Source organism: Schistocerca cancellata, chromosome 7 (genome assembly GCF_023864275.1).
Source record: "Schistocerca cancellata isolate TAMUIC-IGC-003103 chromosome 7, iqSchCanc2.1, whole genome shotgun sequence".
In the NCBI taxonomy this organism is placed as follows: domain Eukaryota; kingdom Metazoa; phylum Arthropoda; class Insecta; order Orthoptera; family Acrididae; genus Schistocerca; species Schistocerca cancellata.
In genome coordinates this window covers 400,024,175-400,048,324 of record NC_064632.1, presented here as the reverse complement: position 1 = coordinate 400,048,324, position 24,150 = coordinate 400,024,175, and the positions used below count along the sequence as shown (strand labels likewise).

The 24,150-nt window shown below is 41.9% G+C and overlaps 2 protein-coding genes across 2 annotated transcripts in view; one reads left to right on the top strand and one right to left on the bottom strand.

The window, feature by feature from the left end:
- LOC126092792 (neural-cadherin-like) overlaps positions 1-4,395 on the bottom strand; it is a 329,734-nt gene extending 325,339 nt beyond the window's left edge. The window contains exon 1 of the mRNA XM_049908520.1: positions 4,296-4,395. Within this exon, the coding sequence (XP_049764477.1) occupies positions 4,296-4,395 (100 nt within the window). The remainder of the gene's footprint in view (positions 1-4,295) is intronic.
- Positions 4,396-20,386: 15,991 nt separating this feature from the next.
- On the top strand, positions 20,387-22,927 carry LOC126092791 (uncharacterized). Its single transcript, XM_049908519.1, has one exon. The coding sequence runs from the start codon at positions 20,387-20,389 to the stop codon at positions 22,925-22,927; it is 2,541 nt and encodes an 846-aa protein (XP_049764476.1).
- Positions 22,928-24,150: the final 1,223 nt, after the last annotated feature.

Below are 24,150 nucleotides of genomic sequence, written 5' to 3'. Positions count from 1 at the left end.
AGTTGAGCTCAACAAAATATTTTCGCATTCGGAAGAGAAAGTTGGTGATTGAAATTTCGTAAATAGATCTCGCCGCGACGAAAATCGTCTTTGCTTTAATGACTTCCATCCCAACTCGCGTATCATATCTGCCACACTCTCTCCCCTATTAGGTGATAATACAAAACGAGCTGCCCTTTTTTGCACCCTTTAGATGTCCTCCGTCAATCCCGCCTGGTAAGGATCCCACACCGCGCAGCAATATTCTAACAGAGGACGAACGAGTGTAGTGTAAGCTGTCTCTTTAGTGGACTTGTTGCATCTTCTAAGTGTCCTGCCAATGAAACGCAACCTTTGTCTCGCCTTCCCCACAATATTATCGATGTGGTCTTTCCAACTGAAGTTGTTCGTAATTTTTACACCCAGGTACTTAGTTTAATTGACAGCCTTGAGAATTGTATTATTTATCGAGTAATCGAATTCCAATGGATTTCTTTTGGAACTGATGTGGATCACCTCACACTTTTCGTTATTTAGCTCTCACTGAATTTCGTTGGTATTCTCCGTAAATAAGAAGCTTATCGACTTGTTCTTCGAAGGAATACATCATACACATTCGCCTAATTCGACGATACTGGTCTTACCGTTTCTATTAGTGTTGTATTGCGAAACCGTCGAATGGTGTTTACATGTGAATGGCATGTTAGATGGATACGCCGCATTCCGCGACTATTTACTATTTGCGCGAAATACGAGAGAAAATTGTCACAGCATGTGGTTCGACAGGTGCCGAAGTGATAAGGAATACCATTCAATCCATGATAAGAAGATTGCAGTACTGCATTGATGCCAATGGTCATCACTTCGAACACCTTCTATAAATGGACGTTCATGCCACCTTTATGACGTTTTTTGACGTTCAAAGACCTTACTGTTAACACATCATTGGATTCGTCTCGATAACCGCTGTACGAAAATAAGTATCGAACTATAGCATACCATTTAAAAAAACAATGTTGACGCGACCCCACCTAGCAACAGAAACCAATGTCGCCCCCGTTGTACCATGCAACATTCGTCCCACAATCTTTTGAGCTACTATCATACTTTCTGAGTTATTCTAGCTGGCAACAGTTAGATACTGTATAGTTATTGTAGAGATATAATAGCATTTTAACTACTTTCAGGCGTAACAGACTGAATGAGCGGTTAATTGGCACTTTATCGTTAATAAAGGTAGCCTTTCTGTATTGATACTGTGAGCCTCTGAAAGCGAGGAGAGATTCCTTGGTAGTCGGTCTAATTACTCATAAGGAAATAGGAATTGTGTTGAACAGCATAGTGAAAGTATTATCGTAGCGAAATAAAGACAAAATCAGTCCGATATTTTTAGTAAAACTGCAATAGACTACTAATTCCAGATTTAATTAAGCAATGAGATCTTCCATGAAATTGGGTGAGCTTTGCCTCCCCTGGACCTTCTGTACACAAATTTCTCCAAATTGCACCAACTTGCCTGTCTAGTCTTAAATCCCCACAGAGCACCACGGGTGGTTCAAGTTGGAGCAACAGTCCCTTCCACTCAGCTTTGCGTACCTCACTTGTGGGGAAGCAATATCCCGCCAACAGCGTGGACGATATAAAACATAATTTAATTTGTTCTGCCGTCATCTGCAGTCCTCGGTAAGGGAGCTGATGTGTGCATCCGAAACATTAACTTCTTTCCGCAGCAGGATGGCGGCACCTCTTTTACGCTTGGGTCTGTCCAATCTGGCAACAAAGAACTCTTCGCATTTGATATGCCTGCCTAGTCTGAACTACTTTTCGGAAATAAGCTACAGATATTTCTTGTAGATGATGTTGGCTAATCTAATGTTCCACTGAAGGTTCCCGAAAACATTGACAGGAAATAATACTTACAAAATCCATTTCTTAGGTCTCCCTTTTCCAACTCTACTTTGATAGGGGACTGTACTTCAGCTGTTAATACGAGACTGCGGATATTATCTATGAGCATGAAGCTGCCATCCGTCGTGAACGTCCTGAATACTACACGTGTGACATCTTAGCTGCCTCTGTCTTATGACATGGCAAGGTAGTCAGCCGTTTCGCCTGGGATAAATGACGTGGGAGGATAGTGGGCTAGCCTCCATTGTGTCTCGTAACTCCTCATGTGATGGAACACAAAACTAATTCGAAAACATCTGCATACCCGCACTGTACGATACTGCGCTTCACCATAGCCCTACTGAACATTAAGCATTGTTAGAAATTTACAATGCATTATTTGCTTTACGTTTGGAAAAAATACGTCTATTAACACAGATTTTACAGTTTCAAGAGATTTTTCCAACAAACTGATGCATCGGTCAAGACCTTGTCAGAGCCAGCCCACAAAAAATCTCAACATTCTGAATGCTATGTAGTCCACGTTTGGGGCGGCTCCATCGCTGGCTGGATGTATAGCCTCTGGATCACGCGTATTGTGATTCTGTTTTGCCTTCGCAGGTGCTACGCTGCATCTTGTGCTGTTGGTGTCTTCCCTGCAGGAAGAAAACGAAGAAAACAGAGAAACCGACACCTTATGTGGAGCGCTACACAAGTAGAAAAGAGTGGAAGAAAGACCTTGATGCTGGAATAATGGATCTGAACATGGTGAGCAACTCCAAGATGTATCAAAAACGCCACACTGATGTTAAACCAGTACTGAAATTGGTAACAATGATCACTCTAGTAGCATAATTTGTTCTTTTAACTTCCCAGATTTTTTCAGTACCCGAACGATTTGTTTAAGTTTTCTGGTTTATATTAAATCTTAAATCAGACTTCACGAGCATACACTCATTTTATATGTCTACGTCTAATTCTGGAGAACTGTTGCTAGGCATTATTTGATGTCTATACGCTGTCAACACGAATACAAAATCGATAGCTGTTATTATCACACGGAAATTTCCAGATATAGTTCCTTCTTTTATGCGCTTCAAGTATTGTGTTTATTGTATAATGTCATGTTCACCTGAACACGCAAGTAGACGTTCTCCGTCATTGTTGGTGATTCACTGTCCAAATCTCTCAGCTCTCGTCCATCCATCCATCCATAATCACTTCCCACTAAGAGGTTCAAATCTCACATTACGATTATATTACGTCGTTAGAAAGCAATTATATTTTCATCGCTAATAAACCTATATTTAAAGGAGGAGCGTTTTATTATCTAGTAGAAACATTTGTCTTACAACAGGACGAATACTAACAATTAAAGAAGTCTGTATAAATAAAATAAGGAGTGTATTATTAATAATTGCAAATGACATAATGTCTGTTCACTTTTATTATTAATTTCCGCGGCTATATTATCATAAATATAGGTTTTCAATGGATTTCGTGTTGAACATATTTGGCTTCAGTTGCCCATGAACTTTGCTACATAAAGGCTTTAGATATACACTGATAAGCCAGAACATTTGAGACCTACCTAACAGCCGGTATGCCTCCCTTCGGCACGGATAACAGCACTGACGCATCGTGGCAAGGCAGAAATAACACCTTGGTAGGTTACTGGAGGGAGTTGTCACAACATCTGCACACACGGGTCACGTAATTCCCCTGAATTCCAGGGAGGGGGACCATGAACTCTGTCCTCACGGTTAATCACATCCCAGCTGAATTCGAAAGGGTTCAGATATGGCGGGTTGGGGTGACACACATCAATTAGAACTCACCACTGTGTTCGACAAATCACTCCGTACACTCCTGGCCTTGTGACATGGCGTATTATCTTGCTGAAAAATCCCACAGCTGTCGGGAAACGTGATGGTCATGAAGGGATGTACGTGGTCTGCAACCAGTGTACGATTCTCCTGGCCGCCTTGGTGACTGTCGCGAGCTCCACTGAACCCACGAATGCCTACGTAAATGTTACCCAGAGCATAATGGAGCCGCCGCCAACTTATCTCCTTCCCGCAGTACAGGTGTCTAGGAGCTCTTAACCTGGAGGACGATGGATTGGCGTCCTCCCATCGGCGTGATGAAGAAGGTAGTGGGATTCATCGGTCCATGAAATGCTCTGCCATTATGCCAACGTCCAGTGTCGATGGTAACGTTCCCATGTCGGGTGCTGACTTCAGCACAGCATATATTTAGTAAAAAAAGAACTTCCTCATAGACGTTGTACACACCCTGGGCCACAGATAATGCATTACGCTTTTAGAACATGAGTCTCTTGACTGGTTTCATTCTTCTTCATGGGCTAATTTTTTATGTCGTATGTTTATCACACTGCATCGGCAATAATCTGCTTCATATATTCTAACCTTTGCATTTACACAAAAGTTTTGCTTTCAAGTGGCCATTAACTAGTTTAGCATTTCTTAGCAGCAGTCCCATTAACCTGCGTCCACTCCTGTTGAGCATGTTCCATTAAAAGCTTAACTCACATTTTCACTCTTCTGCCTCTCATTTTTCTACTTCATTTGATTTCTTAATTTATAACAGGCACCTATGGCACTATGTAACAAATTCTTTAAACTGTACGCTTGTGGACTGTCTACGAGATATAAAATCTGTTCAAGTGTAGTAATTCGAATCTCTAGAATATTCCTATTTGTTAGCTATATACCATGCTATGTGAGTCAGTAATGGCAAAAACAAACCACCCACAGTTTATGGAGTACGGACGCTTCAGAGAGAGGAGGGAGCCAGAATATCCGTCCGTCTTCGAGATCTTTCCCTGTCAACCGACTCCAGGTCCTGCACCTCGCATCAAGAAAGAAGAGAGTAATATGGACGATACTCGGAAGGACGGCCGTGCAGAGGTGAGCCAACATCAGTACTACCATGTACGCATCGCAGAATCAGTCACTCTCCCAGATAAATCTCTCATTTTTATACGTAGGATTAAGTAAGGAAATCACTTTATTTTAATCCATTAATACGAAACAGCACTGGTTACAATATTCTAAAATAAATGTAAGCTTCCGTTGTAAAGTTACAAAGGATTCGGAATTTACTACCCATTTGAAACACAAGCTAAAGAGGCTTCTAAAATAAATGTAACATACAACGGAGTGAAAATAAGCTTCCGTTGTAAAGTTACAAAGGATTCGGAATTTACTACCCATTTGAAACACAAGCTAAAGAGGCAGGTTAACAGTTGATTCAGTCTTCCATGATTTCCCATGTGCCTTCGACATGCTATCTCAAGTGTCCAGTACACGATATATGACCATACGGAGTGTTAATTGAATACATGGGCATAAAACTAAGCGCTGATATAAACTGAAATGAGTATATGCTATCAGTGATAAGGAGCCGAGAGCAGACATCAATTTCTGTTCAGTAGTTGGTGTAAAAATACACACGATACAAACGCGACGTTATGTGGATTAAAGTTCCTGTGCTTGTGGCCCCTTATCAATGCGGCGTGGAGAATAAGGTTTAGAAACATGAAGAGTAGTTGATAAGAGAATATTTAACCAGATCAAACCACACAAAGGTATAAGTAGAATGTGGGGGCTCTTAAACAAAAGCTCACGGTGTTGTCGTAGTGTCTTCCAGAATCGGAATTCGTGGTAGATTTGACGGCGTCATAGAGCTTTATACGTACGTTCATGTGACAATGAGAGGATCAGGGGAGAGAATTTAGGGAGTTAACAGAGAGTATTATAAATATAAATGTAGGTTGTCGTTAGCAAATTTTCTTGTTTACAACTGTCTGCGTATTTTACTATGACCTTGCTCTACTTGTACTCCTGCTGTGCTGTCGCAATTAGTAAACAAAGAAGCATCACATAAGCTGTATACAAAACGGATCACAGACAATGTCATGTGCTTTTCGAATCATATGTCTGTTGACTAGTTTCATCTTTCTTCATGTGTCAATCATTTTATATCTTCCTGTGTACTACACAGTGCGTGGGAAACAATCGTGTACTACACAGTGCCTGGGAAACAATCTGCTTGTTATATACTTAAATTTGCATATCTTCACATTTTTCCCCTTTAAAAAAATGGTTCAAATGGCTCTGAGCACTATGGGACTTAACATCTATGGTCATCAGTACCCTAGAACTTAGAACTACTTAAACCTAACTAACCTAAGGACAGCACACAACACCCAGTCATCACGAGGCAGAGAAAATCCCTGACCCTGCCGGGAATCGAACCCGGGAACCCGGGCGTGGACGCTACCGCACCCCCTTTTAAATGGATGCCTTATCATTTGTCGTTTCGACCAGCCCTTATTCTGTTAAGCGTGTCGCATTAAAACATTCTGTCGCCTTTTATTTTGTGTGTCTCTCAATTCCATATCTCATAAGTTTTTGACAAACGCCTATAGCATCACATTTCACATTTGTTATTAGCCACAATTATGGTCTGCTTAATTAATATACCATCTGTTTAACAAAGCTAAGGCAGTTGTCTAAAGTTTCCTTCTATTAGACATGTGGCATCCTAGCTGAATAAGCGATAGTAAAATCAAACCATCTACAGGGCCACGCTGTTCGGCGCGTCAAGAAGAGAAAGGCAGCCGAAGAAATATCACCGTCTGATGACCGCGAGCGCAAACACACCGAGCAGCGTCGCCGTCGCCGCAAGAGACGTGAGAATAAACTGGTCGCTGCGCCGCAGGAGGGCCCTGCTGGGGTAAGTCAGCGTCATTACTGCCACGAAGAGCAAGCAGGGAGAGACGGACAGACAGGTTGAGACCTAAGAAACAACAGCTACTTCTTAAACTGCACGCATTGCAGAATCAGCCACTCTGCCAGATCATGTCTATCGAGAATTTCTGACCCTCCAGACATGCCCCCTCGACTGTAAATTCAGGAAGGACAATTTAAGGTATTCACTTTATTACAGTCAAATAAGAGATTAGTTACAAGATGATGAGGTAAATCTAGCGTCGTACTGATAGTTATAACTGTGGGATAGCAAGGTTCGATGTAAAATATCCACGGCTTCGGAATACAGCACTTGTGTGAAACACAGCAGCTTCAAACAGCTTCATGTGCACAAATTATAGATCTGCAGCTGTGCGAGTCACAACTGACCAATGACTACTGCCAGTCGGAGACACATCCGTCCGTCAGTGCTGCAGGTTCGAGGTAATGGTGTAAGACCAGCAGACGACTTCCAGTTTCGACGAATACATTATTGGATGTAGCGCGTGTTCGAAGTGCGGAATGGCGGGTAATGAAACCGTTTGACTCGTTCTAAACGCAAGTATGTCGATAACGGTTTTATGTAATTTATGCAAACACGGAGAACTGCAATCCGATTGGCGGATGTGAATTTAACTGAGCACATACTGATTTCGGATATGCGTTTTAACCAACTATCCTCTTCACCTGTTTAAAGTTTATGCTGGAAATACTATCTTTGTTCAGCTTATCTATTACAGCGACATGAAATGTCGCCTATGTATCAGACCTGAGAGCTGAACTGCTCCATTGGTTGGCTCAGCAAAGGGCGAGCTTAAGTATCTATAACTCCAAGCTATTTGCTAGCAAGGAAAGAGGAGTTAGCTACACGGTAACCATAGACCGTGGTGCTATACAGTCGTCCAGTCAGTCCAGAACTGAGCAGAAATACCAGGGCCAGGACCTATCACATCAAAGAGAAAACTGCCTTGTACGTAAATATAGGTATAAGTGATATTAGCCCAAAGTATTAGCGGAACTGAAGACTTGAGTAGGGTACACAGGCACGAAACCACAAGCTGGAAATCAATGACTACCCAAATACCATCAATGACACTTACGAGGCAGTAAGGAACTAATAAAGCACTCGGAAACTGTTACAATAATTCAGCGATTTATGCCAGCAAGAAGTAGTGACTCATATAACGTAGATGTTAGAAGCCAAATGACTGCCATAACATAGCAGAAGACTTGGTAAGAATTGGTCAACATTGAACTTCATATACATTCCAACTGTATTAATGAAATACAGTGACTGACACAAAGGGCACAGCGAGAACAACTTCAAGTTTCTTAAAACAGACCTGACACATGAAGAGAATCTGTTACACTTTAGTGCGGTCTTTTCTGGTTTCTTACAACTCCATAAACAATTATTCACGTGATGAGATAAGCATGACTTTGCAACTACATAACTTATCCAGAGTATTTGTGTGAAATAGTAGTAGGATCAGCCGGTAGAGCACACGCGATATCAATGGCACAAATCGAGAAAAAGTGTTACTGCCTCTCACTGGAGACAATTAGGGATGGCCTAGGAGTGTTGGTGCAGGTTCTGATAGGGTTACTGCAAGGACGAAACTGGATGTAATGCCATCTTTATTTCCACTTCATCCGCGATTAGCATAAATACTGAAGTTTTAGCACCTAAAGATACTAGTTAAGAGCAAGGACAATGTTCACAGCTATAAAGGGCCCATATGTAGTAAGTGTGAACTGACAAAACTGTGCTGCGTTGATAACCTTCGAGCAGTTACAGAGGGTCTGATACTAAAAAGAACAGCATGAAACTCTACTATGTGTCGCTAAATACTTTCAATATAAGGAGTAATGTATTAACAGGGCAACTGACGTATAAACAGTTAATCACTCCACATGATTCACTTTTAATTGAAAGTAATACTTTGGCACAAGATTCTGCATAATAATGTAAAAATAAATTACGTTTTCGTTAGAAAGCTCTCTGTGTGAGGTTACGACGAAGCCATCGACATACCTCTGTGGAAGTCAGAAATATATGCACCGAGTGACCTTATCAATAACGAAATCGCGTCCTATACGATCACATGAGTTTAATTAAAGGTATTGGGCAACACAAAATTTAATAAATTGAATTTATTTAAAAAAATTTGGTCCTAACGGTGTTAGAAGACGATAAAGTAGGGATCTTATGATACTACTGAATGAAACAATGGTCACTATGGGACTCTATACATTACACTTCCCTATAGATGTCATGTTAAACACAAGCAAACAAGGACAGGAAACTATTATGTTCATTAAGTATTAACTTAGGTTATAGTATAATTAAAATACCCATACTTTAGCAAAGATTGGTTAATGGAAATGGAAATGAGCGTTTGGCGTCATTGGCCGGGAGGCCCCTCGCGGGGCAGGTCCGGCCGCCGTGGCGCAGGTCTTATTACATTCGGCGCCACATTGGGCGACCTGCACGCCGGATGGGGATGAAATGATGATGAACACAACACAACACCCAGTCCCTGAGCGGAGAAAATCTCCGACCCAGCCGGGAATCGAACCCGGGCCCGGAGGACGGCAATCCGTCACGCTGACCACTCAGCTACTGGGGCGGACATTGGTTAATGATATTGGGGAAACAACAAAGTTCGCAAAAGTTGCGCAGTGCTTCCAGAATATCAATCAGATATGAAAGAAAGAAGTACAGAAATACTCATGCTTGCACCCATTGTCTTGAGCTGAAAAGATGGAAGTCATAATGCCAATTGGAAATATTTACATACGTGCTGCAACTCTGTTAGTGGACGCCGCTGTCGCTCACCATTCTTAGCGTTACCTGTGGCCGCGGTCTGCTGCCGTAGTGGCTGCAGCACTCTCAGTCATCTGACCTGTACTGAAGGCTGCTCTCCCTGAGAGCCGAAACTCTATGTGCCTCTCTCAACTGATGTGTCCACTGGCGACTCTCTGATCGAAGTTTGCTCTACAGAGCGCTCCCAATAAGATCAGAAATTTAATTTACTTTTCGGACTGTGCTTGGTTACGAATAATCAGTGAGTGTTATTCTCCCGAGTACCAGCCAATCAGATTCCTTCTAACAGTGCAAAAATCTCCCTTCCCTATTCAGTTTAATATAATAAACCAGTTATGAGGTTCATTGTGGTGGAGCTCAGAAACAGACTACTTCTAACACCATCTGTCCTGTATCACGTTTAGCCAATCAGGCCTTCTCCATGTAGACACATGCGAGTTCTGTTCTTCCACTCTATGATTTATCTGCATTACCCTGTATTAACTGCTCTACTGTTTCTTAGCAGAATCAACAACAGCTGAGTTAGCTTCGCAGCCGCCTGACATCTCAGCGAGGCGTGCTGTTAAATAAAATCCAGATAGTCTCTTCTCCTACTCCAATCTAAAGACCTTACTTCTGCACTGTCGTGGGCCTAGCAGTTTCCAAATCATGGGCTTCCTGCAGGAAGCAGAGAATTACAATACCGCACACCCTGTAGCGGCTAACTCGCGACGTGCCTCCTCTGCGCCAGTCTACACGCCAAGTTAAAACGGTACACATCAGCTTTCCATCGTTTAGGATGCAACCGTGGAGCTCAGCCCACATGCAGTATACTGTGGCCTGACACCGACACACGCTCGCTTCTTCTGGTGGCCTGTGTTCAACGTGTAATCAGCAGGATTTCCAGCTACGCATTTAAACAATCGCCCAGAGACAGGAAATAATATGGACATCTAGTGTTAGATACGACAATGACTGACGTTAGTTTCAGCAAAAACTCCTATTTCTAGCTGGCAACTGATTTAGATTCGCTGGATTTATGAAGTTAAAGGTGTTTGAATATGGCACCAGACAAGGTTTACATAAACGTTCACAAAAAATCCTGTTTTCAGTTAGACGCTAAATTTACTATGTATTTGGTCTACATAAGTACGTGCCGTACTGTTGTAAGTAATAGACAAAAAACCTTCGCAAACGTTACATACAAAACAGACCACGATAAATGTCTGATGTGGTTAGATCTATCAGTTTGATGCCTGGTTCCATTCTTCTGCGTGAGCTAAACTCTTTGTCTTCTTGCACATTATGCACTGCTTCGATAGTAAATTGTTTCTTATATTCCAATCTATGCACATCTTCTCAGCTTTTCATTTCAAGTACCTGCGTAACTATTCATGGATGCGTTATAAATAGTCGTGTCAATCTACCACTAACCATCGTCCTTTCATTCTTGTATGCCCCAGTTCCCTACCTTATTTAAAACCTCAGCTTTTAACTGAAATCGTCTTATAACCTACATTTAAGAGCTGCTAATTTAATATATAATCTGTTTAAGAATGCTAAGTGTAGTGTCTCAAGTCTTATGTATGAGTGACAGGTGCCATCCTAGCTGAGTAAGTAACGATAAGATCAAACCACCCACAGGTCCACGTTATTGGGCGCTTCAAAGTAACTAAGGTCGTGGAAGAAAATCCATCAATGAAGATTCAAGACAACGACGTGAATTCTCAAAGTGAGATTCGCTCCAAGGAAGAAGAGATGGTACTGGTAGATGCAGCGCAGGAGGGCCCAGCTGAGGTAAGTCAGCATCATTACTGACGTTAGAGTAACTGTGAGGATATGGTCTGACAGTTTGAGAGCGATGAGGAAACAGTTACATCTCTGATTGTATACACTGCGGAATTAACCCCTTAGGCAGAACACATCAGTCGAAAAAATCTCATGATTTGCGCTATCTCCAAGACCCTCAAGTTTACGTAAAGTATTAACAGACTGATTCACGATATTAGAATCTAATAATACCAGCAATCGTTGGTTCGAAGACGCAAATGTATATATAAAGCACTACTCAGGGAATGTAAGATACAATTGTAAAACTGTCACGGGTTCGGAAATATCACTGGTGTTACAGATGGCAGTCTATAACGATTTCGTATCCACCAACTGTAGAACTCTGCCATGACTGGTCTCAGCAGTCGGAGTGACATCCGTTTATCAGTATTGCACGTACCAGGCAACAGTGTAAGATCAGCAGCTGAATTTCAGTTTGCAACAAAATCGTAATCGACTTAGTGCAACTTATGGTATTTACTGTGAATACCATTTATGATTGGCTTGTCTCTTACAGAGATGTAAGACTTCGCCAAAATATCCGACTAAATCATAGCTGAAAAATTATACTGGTTGCTAGTGAGGATAAAAATGTCTGGCTTCAGTGCGATTGCTGCCGTTGTCATTTCCTATCAAGAATAGAGCAAGTTCTTTAGATGCTGCTCTGTAATGCAAATCTGGACCACAGTAGCATACACTCGTCTGGTCAGTCTCACCTTAAACAGTCACATTCGCACAAAGAAATATCACAATCAAAGGCAAAACTTCGTACGCACTTATATACAAATAAGTGCAATTAGGCAAACCTCTTAGTGGAGAAGAGAGCTTTAGCGTGCTACGAAGGAGTCTGTGGATGTGAAACCAGCAGCTGGAAATAATTGATACCATGAATACCCTCCAAAGAACTTATGAAGCGCTAGGAAACGGATATACCAGTCACAACAGTTACAACACTTCAACATTGTTGCCTACAAGAAGATTATATCTAACACGGATGGCTGAAATGGAATGATTACTACATCTAGGAAGTTCGCTTGATAACGGTACTTTCGTCTGATCTCATTAAACAACTGAGCAGCAGAAATTCGGCCTGATAAACATTGCAACTGTATTAATAAATCATCGTCTCCGACCAACAGAGACGTCACACAAGGACATTGTCATCTCTCTTTCAACACTGCTCACGCAATAAGAGCCACTGATCCAATTTCGTGGGGCGTCTTTTTCTGTATTAAAGTCCTCCTACGAACGTGGAAATAAACGTGATCTTGTAAAATGATTATCCATTCGTACTATCAATTTGACTTGTAGGAAGTGCAGTGGCGTAGGTTATGAGAAACTGTTAGTGTCTCTCACTGGGGCGAAACATAGATTTCACAGGAGTCTCCATGCAGGTTCTGCTAAACATAATATGAGGACCAAACTGGAAGTCGTCCCATCTGTATGCCCACATCAATCTCGAACACCATAATACTTAAATTTTGGAAACGAAAGATAATTAACAGGATGTTACCACATCCTTAATGGATGTTATGCTATAATGCGGAATTCCTTTATTTTCTTCAGACATACACTGCTTTCGAATTAAGCTGTCAAAGTTACGGCTAGAACAATATCGAGGATCATATTCTGTTCCAGACTGAACAACAAGTTTGAGGTAAACCCTATAAATTATGATTCGATATATTAAAAAACATTTACTTCGACACAGCTGTTGGTGTTTGACAGAAAGTTTACTCAGGAATGAAGATCAGCACAGCAGCGTGTGCGAGACAGCTGCACTTCTGACCTTACATGTAGCACAGGCGCACCGTAATCACTCAAACCACATACCCATTTCCGAAAATTTAAAACGTTTTACCATTAGTTGTTCCACTTTTAAAACTTAGGAAGATCTTCCTTCTTCCTCTTAGCTCTTCAACCATCAGGTTGGCTGTCAGCAGCTCGCCAAGCATTTCTGTCTTCGGCCTTCTTCTTAAGAATGGTGTAGGTGGTTCAGCTGGTATCTTCCATGATATGGTTGATGTACACTAGTCTCAATTTGCCTCTTGTGTTTTTCCTTTCTACTGTTCCTTCAATCCGCCATTTATGACACCGTAACGTCTTAGTAGATGGCTGGCACATATGACCCTTCTGAGCTGAATAAGCTTTAAGAGACATGGCTTCTCTTTATCCACCCTACAAAGCACCAGTTCGTTTGGTATTTTTTTTCACAGAAAATCTTGAGCATCCAGCGGTAGAGCTACATCTCTAAGTCTATCAGCTTTTTTCCCGCTTCTCTGAGGATCCGTATTTCACTTCTGTACAGTGGCACATTCCATACAACAGTCTTTGTGAGGTCTTCCCTCAGGTATTGGGCTATGAAACGAGATGCGTAAGGTTCCTGCTCTTATTAAAAGCAACTGTTGCCTGTTTTATTTATATTGCAATATCCTTCCCTGATCTTGTGTCCGACGGTGGTTTTACTCCGTAGGAAGCCAAAGGATTCTACGGTCTCCAGTCCCTCATTGTTATGTGACCACTGGGCAACGGTATTTCGTCTACTCACCCCAAGATTTTTGTCTTAACTTTATTGACGTACATGTTAGGAAGAAATGGAGATGGCTTTCATCTGCCTCTCGCTTCTAGTAGTTCCGCATCTTTTTAAGTTCTCTCTGTCTTCGTGTTCTGTAGTTTTGACTTGGGCGCATATGAAAGCAGTTGTTTTTTGATCCCTAAAGCAAAACAAAACCAAACCAAACCAACCTTTACTTAACACTGTAATATCATCAGCAAATCTCAACATATCTATTATCTTACCTAAAATTTTAATTCCTACTACAACTCCTAGTTTGACCCTGAATTCATCTAGTGCCCTGTGAATGTAACCGATGAACAAGATAGCAGAAAATGAGTAGCCCGGTTATACACCTGATTTAACAGTGGCTTCCTTTTGATGTTATCCACATTCTATCACAACCGTCTTTTCTCTGTAAAGTTAATGCAGTACTCCTCTATCCTGATACATTATGCCATTCCCTCTCTCAGCATCTCAAAAATCTGTCGCCAATTTACCTCATCCAATTTTTCCCTTTGGTCGATAAAGGCAATATACAATGTCTTGGGTGGAATGATAAATATTCAGAGATGCGACAGGAACGATCATTTGTAGCAAAAGAGACTAATAAAGATGGACTAAAATTCGTAGCTTAAGAGCTACAAGTGCTTGTTTTGTGGAAGAGATGTGTTTCACAACAGTGAAGCTGCACAACTGCTCAAAGTTCTGAAAGTGAGTACTTTACAGCCAATGTTTATAGGAAATTTTTTTCGTGATTTGAGTCATACTTATGCCCCTCAAAATGTAGAAGGCCAAGACGTTGCAGTAGAAGAGGTTTTGTTATAGTATCAAGTATCAAAGATGAAATGCTCACAGCTGCATTTCAGAGCACATGTTTAGTAGACTTTTAAGCTTCAAATGATCGCTGCTGCCATACACCTGAATACTGACCGTCCCTCCTAGGATGCTCTGCTGCATTCTTGACTCTTCCTTTGTCTTGTCTCAGGTATTATCTGTAACCTGAGTATTGCTTCTCATTTATCTAAATTGGTCTTCCGTATCTTGCACACCTATCCTTTCTTCGAACCTCCTTACAATGATAGAGGACAAGATCTGGGTGGGTTGAGTCATAAAATTGAGAATGCTACATTGTTCACATTTGTTTGTAATTTCTTTATTTTGTGTTGGAGCTGTAGCACATTCTTCGAAGTTTGTTGGGTGTTCCCTGGTTTCGTATATGGTTGTGTGACTTGGGACAGTTCTTCATGTAGCTGTTGTTTAGCAGTCTTGACCAGTTCTGCTGGTTTATCACCACTTTTAATGGATTTTCCGTGTTTTAGATGCTTGACTACGAGATAAAATTGATCACGCGGGGAACAGACTCCCTCCTCTTCCGGATTGCTTGTCTCAGCATTCTCCAGTCCCTTACCTTCACTATTTCTTGCATACGGCTTTTCAAGGCATTGTTTCTGCCATTCTAGTACATCTTTATGATTATAGAACAAGAATCACATGAAGGCGTAGCAGGTAGCTTGAAATACATTAAAGGGTTACGAAAATACACTCCACTTATTGAAACAGGTGTAACACTTCCACGTAGCGGCAGAGTGAAAATATCCCGGGTGTTACACCAAACATCGTGCGCAACATAAAACAAAAAAATACAATAGACGTGTTGTCAAATGCCATGACAATAACAGTCTAGAATAATCAAATACAGAAGATTAAAAAAATGAAAGTGTGCTGAATATTGGAAGGGTAATGAAGCTATTGAATGTGGAGTTACAGGGACTGAAGTTTTATTACTTACGATGAGTTGGCCAATGCTATCAGAATGCACGAAGATAGAATTTTTTGCGCGTGAGGGTATATCCATGCAGTCTAGGCCTCTCTTCTTCAGAGAATAATATCAATACGGCCATTTCCCCTTGGTAAGTAAGGGCCAGGCAACTGTTAGAAAATCTTCACGTGGTGGTGTTGTTGATGATGCAGTCTCCGTTTGAAGTATGATGAGATGCAGGTTCCCACGGCAGTCTATCCTATGAGAGGCTCGTTCCTTCTCCATAAGTGCAGCAGCCGACATTCATTTCAGTCTGCATACTGTGTTAAACTCTTGTTCTACACTCTACCTGTACAAATTTTACAACCCCTCTCCTTCTCTCCAAACTCACCCTCTCGCATCACCCTGTTAACAACATAAGATCGTATGATATCGTACGATGAATACTAGAAACTGATCCCAGCTTTCAATCGAACTGTGTGATAAAAGACTTTTTCCTCCATTTAGATTCAATTCCTCCTCGCAAGTTACACCCTGTACCCAGTTTATCTTCAGAACTCTCCTGGAGCAGTATATCAAAACTATATATTCCATTCTTTCTGGACTGTCTATCTTCAGCGTTCCACTCATGTACATGGCTACACTATAGACAAATACCTCGAGAGAAGACTACCTAGAACTGAAATTTATATTATAGGTTAAATAATTTCTGCTTTTCAGAAACGTCTTTCTTGCTATTGACATCCTGATGTTTACGTGTTCTCTACTTTGCTAATAAGCTGTTACTTCTGCCCAAGCAACAAAGCTCAGCTTACTTCTCTCAGTGTCATTTGTTAATATTTTTCCACCTTCAACTCCTAATTCAATTCTATCGCATTTTACTATCCTACTTTTACTTTTGCTAGTATTCATTGATAAGTCTTTTGAAGACATTACTCATTTCGTTCAACTGATAATCAACGGAATTTGGTGTATCTGACAGAACTGTAATGTCATGAACTCAACTCAAAGATTTATTTTTTCTTCCTGAGCCTTAATCCCCATACCAAATTTTTGTCTACTTTCCGTACTCCTTGCTGAATTGCTAGGTTGCAAACGTATCCCACTCCCGTCTCAGCTACTGTATGCCTGCGAGATCCTGAGACCTTTATAATTGCACTTTGTTTTATGCACAAGTTTGGGATAACCTCACTCCCTGTATTTTATCCCCGTGACCCTCAGAAATTGAATTCCTACTGATTTACTTTTACCGCCGGCCAGTGTGGCCGAGCGGTTCTAGGCTCTTCAGTCTGGAACCGCGCGACCGCTACGGTCGCAGGTTCGAATCCTGCCTCGGGCATGGATGTGTGTCTTGTCCTTAGGTTAGTTAGGTTTAAGTAGTTCTAGGGGACTGATGACCTCAGCAGTTTAGTCCCATAGTGCTCAGAGCCATTTGAACCATTTACTTTTACCTTGCAGCAGTCTGTCTTCAGAGACCTAAGGTCGGAAATGACTTACTCGTCCCCATACTTCCGCGCAACCTAAATTCATCCCGCCAGAAATTCTCCGCTACCAATGTCTTCATTAATTCGTATTAGATTTTTCGTGACCATTCTGTTAACTTTGAAACTTGTGAGCATTTGACCTATCTGGGAATGGGATTATTACATTTTTTTGAAAGTGTGGATGTATTTCAACTGCGTAGGATGTTTAATATATCACGTGGAACACCTTTTTCAGGTTCCCGACCAGTGATCTTAACAATTTTGAAACACTGTAGTGACGCAAAGAGTCTTTCTCCGAATTGGGGATTTTACTGCTGTGTGAAACTCTTTTCAGAGTTCCGTATTTCACTTCGAATCTTCATCCACTTCCTTTTTTAAGTTGGTTTACTCTGTAGGACCCATTCATACGTTAAATACAGCTTTATTACTTCCGTCCTTTCGTTCGTATCTGCTTGCCAGGTAAGCGTTTGATATTTATGCATCTGAATCTCTCTCCTCTAACGGTTTTCATAATTTTCCCATATATGGTACCTAACTTTCCGATTGTTACACACTCTTCTATTGTTTCGCATATCTTCTGCATCCAGCCTTGTTTTCCCGGTTTCAGTTTACCGCAAGACTTATTTTTACTTGTGTGTATTCACGTTTGAGGCTTCATTTCCTGTTTTTCTTTTTTAATTTTCTTCTTTAAACAGTTAAAATCAGTATCTGGTGAATTAGGCAAGAATTCTATTGGAAATAATCTTTTTGCCCATTTAATTCTCTACTGCCCTCTCTATTTCATGTGTTCAAGTTTTCCATTCGTCTTATAATGCGCTGCTTCCCCTTTCTCAGTGGGTTTTGGACTTATCTCGGACCATTTTCCCAGGTTTCAATCTTTCTGCAGCTTCTTCAATTTCAATTAGCCATGTATACACAGAAAAGTATAGATACAGTCCATAACTGCTCCTGGAAAGAAAAACGAGTTAAAAATCTGGTTTTCAAATGTCTGTCTTGTTAATACGCAATCTGAGCGTCATTGAAAATATTGGGAATAAGAGCAAATGGGGAATTATGCGTCATTTGTGAATCCCCAAACCACATAACGCTTGTAACTGACACAGTTCTTCGTCGGGTGGTAGTATCATTTTCCGAGTCTATACTAGCACTACTGAAGGCGAAAAGACCGACATATGCAAAATTTTCATCCCGTACTTCGGTTGGCGTGTACAGGTCAACTGAAGTATGGGATGACATATCATGTATGTAGATCTTTCCGCCTTCGCTAGTAATACTATCTACATAAGAACGGAATGTTAATAGTAGCGGAGGCGAAAGAAACAACATCTTTAAAATTTGTAATCCGTAATTCACTTGATATATACAGTTCAAATAAAGAATAGGATACCAATGCTAACGAAAATGATGAAATCTACTTATGTTAAATTTGTATTCCATACTGCAATTAACCTATACATATCGACTGAATTTCGAGATACTCTACCGTATCTTCCTTCGTCGTCGGCGTTGTCGTTGTTGCCGTGAGGCACCATTATACCAAGAGGAAAGGCGCGTCGATCTTAGAGCGTGAGATATGATAACCTTAAGCCATTGACAACACACAACGGTCACGGTAGCACCTGATTCCAGAATAGCTGCAGTAGTTAGGATCTACGAACTACCCCCTCTTGAGTAGGTCCCCAAAACCAACTCGTAACGAGATCCCATTGAAGCAAATTGTCATAATGATCGTCTATAAAGGCTTCGTACAACGAGAAGAAATGTTACAGTTTATGGAATAATAATAGATACGACCAAACTGTCTTGTTTCTTCTGTTTTATTTAACATAAGATTATTCACAGTTTTATTTCCCATTCACCACTCATTCACCGAAACCCTTTGATGAACAGTTTTGGTTGCTTGAAACCAACAGTCAATGATAATGATACAGTTTTTCTCCTTTTCATAAATTGAAGCCCACTCTCCGCGATATAATTAAAAAAAAAACGGTCTCAATACCGCGTCCCTCGTGAGATGCGGGATTTATCCCGGAATTGACCGCCCTGTAGGTGTACTCAATTTAATGACCACACTTCGCTATCCGCTATTTCGTGTAACTAAATGTCCATTTGTTAGTGTGATTGTATACCGTAGTTATTTAAAACTCGCCCCTATATTTTTTTCACTACGCACAGTTAGCACTTCTTTACTTGTTTATTTCTAAGAGCAAACGGAAAAAAAGACGCCGTATCATCGGCTTCGTCGATATAAAGCAAAACACCTTAATATGCACAATTTTACCTCTTCTTATAGGATCGGCTACCTTACTCATTACTTTACTACACATTATTTCCCATAACACTAAACAGGTATCGCCGTTATATTTTAATTGTATTCAAAAGCATGTTATTATTATTATGACCGACCAAATCGTAACAAATCGCGTGGCGTGCGTTTTTAACGATAGCTTTGCACTCGCCTAGTCTTTATGCAGGCAATATTATATATAAATATACAGAGAAGACCGAAAGATCGATCTCTCTATCGTAACCAATAGGGGCAAATACGCTATTCAAGTTCCGTTACGTCTATCTTGACTCGTAATGTTACAATACGACTCATATGTCAACTGAGGTATTCTACGCTACCAGAACTCCTATTCTTTTTTTTCCCTTTATTTTTTACAGAAGTACTAGGACTCAAACAAGCGATATCCTTGACGTTATGGTCGAAGTATTACTGGACGTTATATATGTCTTCCAATATGTCTACCACCCGTTTCCCTCTCCTGCATCCCTTTGTTTATGAACACTTGTCTCAGCTGTTAAATCTGTGTAGTACATCATCTCTGGAAAATTCTGACGTCATTGGTCAGAGCCGATGGGTTGTATCCAGTTCTTCAGTAGGCCCGAGACTTTTTGTTACAGACATGCTGCCAGTATGAGAATCTTAACGCTACATTATTGTGCAGTAGGTGATATCGGAAGACCCTCTTTTTCATACCATACACTAAGTCATCAGCTTCTAATGCTCGTGCGGTATTAATATTCCAATATCTTACTTACTACCTATTAAACATTATCAATATTACTCAAATTATGAATTTCTTTTTTCTCTGACATAAAACACTGATGCTCCGTATAAACCACTTGTTCACTGTAACATCTGAAATCTCTTACCCATTATTATTTCGTAATGTAAGTTCTAGTGTATAATGTTGTATCTAGTTTAACCAAGCACCTAACACTATCTTGGTTGCCTAGGTGGACGGTGCCAAGATAGATCAAGAGGACGAGAGAGTAGCTGAGTGTCTCGTGGATGCTGTCAAGATGGAACAAGCATGCCAAGAGTTAGAGGAGGAGGAAGCCGAGAGTCTCATGGGTGCTGCCAAGATGGGTGAAGTGTGTGGAGAGATTGAAGAAGGGGCAGGTGATGGTCTCGAGGATGCTGCTGTGTTTGGCGCAATATGTGGAGATGATGAGGAAGGGGCAGCTGAGAGTCTTGTGAATGCTGCTGGGATGGAACAAGCCTGTCAAAGTTTAGAGGAGGCAGCTGAAAGTCTCATGGGTGCTGCCAAATTGGGTGAAGCCTGTGGAGATATTAAAGAAGGGGCAAGTGATAGTCTCGTGGATGATGCTGTGTTTGACCCAGTATATGGAGATGAGGGAGAAGGGGCAGCTGAGAGTCTTGTGAATGCTGCCAGGATGGAGGAAGGAGCCGATCAAGATTTAGAGGAGGAGGCAGCTGAAAGTCTCATGGGTGCTGCCAAGATGGAGGAAGCCTGTGGAGATATTGAGGAAGGGGTTGCTGTGTTTGACCCAGTATGTGGAGATGAGGAGGAAGGGGCAGCTGAGAGTTTTGTGAATGCTGCCAGCATGGAACAAGCCCACCAAGATTTAGAGGAGGAGGCAGCTGAAAGTATCATAGGTGCTGCTAAGATGGGGGAAGCCTGTGGAGATATTGAGGAAGGGGCTTCTGTGTTTGACCCAGTATGTGGAGATGATGAGGAAGGGGCAGATGAGAGTCTTGTGAATGCTGCCAGGATGGAAGAAGCCGATCAAGATTTAGAGGAGGAGGCAGCTGAAAGTCTCATGGGTGCTGCCAAGATGGGTGAAGCCTGTGGAGATATTGAGGAAGGGGCTTCTGTGTTTGACCCAGAAATTGGAGATGATGAGGAAGGGGCAGCTGAGAGTCTTTTGAATGCTGCCAGGATGGAAGAAGCCGATCAAGATTTAGAGGAGGAGGTAGCTGAAAGTCTCATGGGTGCTGCTAAGATGGGGGAAGCCTGTGGAGATATTGAGGAAGGGACTTCTGTGTTTGACCCAGTATGTGGAGATGATGAGGAAGGGGCAGCTGAGAGTCTTGTGAATGCTGTCAGGATGGAAAAAGCCGATCAAGATTTAGAGGAGGAGGCAGCTGAAAGTCTCATAGGTGCTGCTAAGATGGGGGAAGCCTGTGGAGATATTGAGGAAGGGGCTTCTGTGTTTGACCCAGTATGTGGAGATGATGAGGAAGGGGCAGCTGAGAGTCTTGTGAATGCTACCAGGATGGAAGAAGCCGATCAAGATTTAGAGGAGGAGGCAGCTGAAAGTCTCATAGGTGCTGCTAAGATGGGGGAAGCCTGTGGAGAGATTGAGGAAGTGGCTTCTGTGTTTGACCCAGAATGTGGAGATGATGAGGAAGGGGCAGCTGAGAGTCTTGTGAATGCTGCCAGGATGGAAGAAGCCGATCCAGATTTAGAGGAGGAGGCAGCTGAAAGTCTCATGGGTGCTGCTAAGATGGGGGAAGCCTGTGGAGATATTGAGGAAGGGGCTTCTGTGTTTGACCCAGTATGTGGAGATGATGAGGAAGGGGCAGATGAGAGTCTTGTGAATGCTGCCAGGATGGAAGAAGCAGATCAAGATTTAGAGGAGGAGGCAGCTGAAAGTCTCATGGGTGCTGCTAAGATGGGGGAAGCCTGTGGAGATATTGAGGAAGGGGCTTCTGTGTTTGACCCAGTATGTGGAGATGATGAGGAAGGGGCAGCTGAGAGTCTTGTGAATGCTGTCAGGATGGAAGAAGCCGATCAAGATTTAGAGGAGGAGGCAGCTGAAAGTCTCATAGGTGCTGCTAAGATGGGGGAAGCCTGTGGAGATATTGAGGAAGGGGCTTCTGTGTTTGACCCAGTATGTGGAGATGATGAGGAAGGGGCAGCTGAGAGTCTTGTGAATGCTACCAGGATGGAAGAAGCCGATCAAGATTTAGAGGAGGAGGCAGCTGAAAGTCTCATAGGTGCTGCTAAGATGGGGGAAGCCTGTGGAGAGATTGAGGAAGTGGCTTCTGTGTTTGACCCAGAATGTGGAGATGATGAGGAAGGGGCAGCTGAGAGTCTTGTGAATGCTGTCAGGATGGAAGAAGCCGATCCAGATTTAGAGGAGGAGGCAGCTGAAAGTCTCATGGGTGCTGCTAAGATGGGGGAAGCCTGTGGAGATATTGAGGAAGGGGCTTCTGTGTTTGACCCAGTATGTGGAGATGATGAGGAAGGGGCAGATGAGAGTCTTGTGAATGCTGCCAGGATGGAAGAAGCAGATCAAGATTTAGAGGAGGAGGCAGCTGAAAGTCTCATGGGTGCTGCTAAGATGGGGGAAGCCTGTGGAGATATTGAGGAAGGGGCTTCTGTGTTTGACCCAGTATGTGGAGATGATGAGGAAGGGGCAGCTGAGAGTCTTGTGAATGCTGCCAGGATGGAAGAAGCCGATCAAGATTTAGAGGAGGAGGCAGCTGAAAGTCTCATGGGTGCTGCCAAGATGGAGGAAGTCCGTGTAGAGGTGGAGGAGGGGGCAGCTGAGCGTATTTGGAGCCAACCCTCGGGTGCAGCATGCACCAACTGAAAAAATGTTCGTTTGTTCCAAAAGTTCTTATTTGTGTTCCTTTTTTGTTCTCTGTGTTATTTGTTTCGTTTTGTGTTTCGTTATTTGCTGTGTTCATTTAATGTTGTTTCTGTTTATTCATTTTTCAATTTTCATTAACAACCCTTGGTTTGTTTAACGCAAAAAATAAATTTTACGTATTTCACCAACTGCTCTCTTTTTTTTTTAGTGTACACCTGCAACAATAATAGTTGCCGACCGGAAAGTACGTTTCATTTTCAGTTTATTCTATAGCTGACTGTCTCCCTGTCGTTACAATGAAATCAACAATTGGCAAAACTGGGGGCTCAGTCTAAGGCATTAATGAAGCTCATTTCAGTGGCATTGAAAGGTCTGTGATATATACACGATAATAGTCATTGGCAAGTGCTACATTCACTTCTGTATTGTAAACCTCAAGTAATGCAGATTTACACTGTCTGATTTTATAGTTAATAGAGAGTGTTAGGTAACCAGCCGCAGTATCGTTGGCCCGATGTCTCTGGATAGGGTCAAGGCCTGGACAGTTGACCGAACTTGTGACCCATCTGCGTGAGTGTATTTCATGGCCGCAAAACGTATGCGAGTGCGGTGGATGAAAAATTCCGAAAGAATATTGCAGAGATTGCTGTAATATGTTCTCCCCCATGCATATGTCTTCTTTGTAGTAGAAGCGAATATCCTTAAATCTGAGAGTTGACAGATTTGGAAAATACTGTGTCTGACCCTCCGTGCTTCTCCACTGAGTATCTTTGTAGTTTGTTTAAGAATAATGTCATGAAGTGCTGAAATATGCTAACAGAATCAAGCTGCCGTAGAGGGAATTTGTCTCCCATGGTTTGCTGGTATGAGTAGCTATATGATTCTGCGCGAATAATAGATGTGCAGTAAGTTCGGTTGTTTCGGTTTTCCTTTCGTTGTATCTCGGGAAATTCCCTAGAGAGGAGAAATAGGGCAGTAGCGGTGCTGGGATTAATCTGGCAGTAGGAAGAACCTGTATTTAGAAGCCCAACTTCGAGCACGTATCCTTCTCTGACTAGCTTCTCATGTGAACAGCATTGTAATATAATTCGCTCTAACGAGAAAGGAATGTATCGTATATCAGTTTGATTATCCCACTCATTCCTATCGTCAGTGAGTATTCTTACAATATGTTCTCATCAGCATTACCAGAGCCATGGCTTGATGAGGGAAGTATGCCAAAG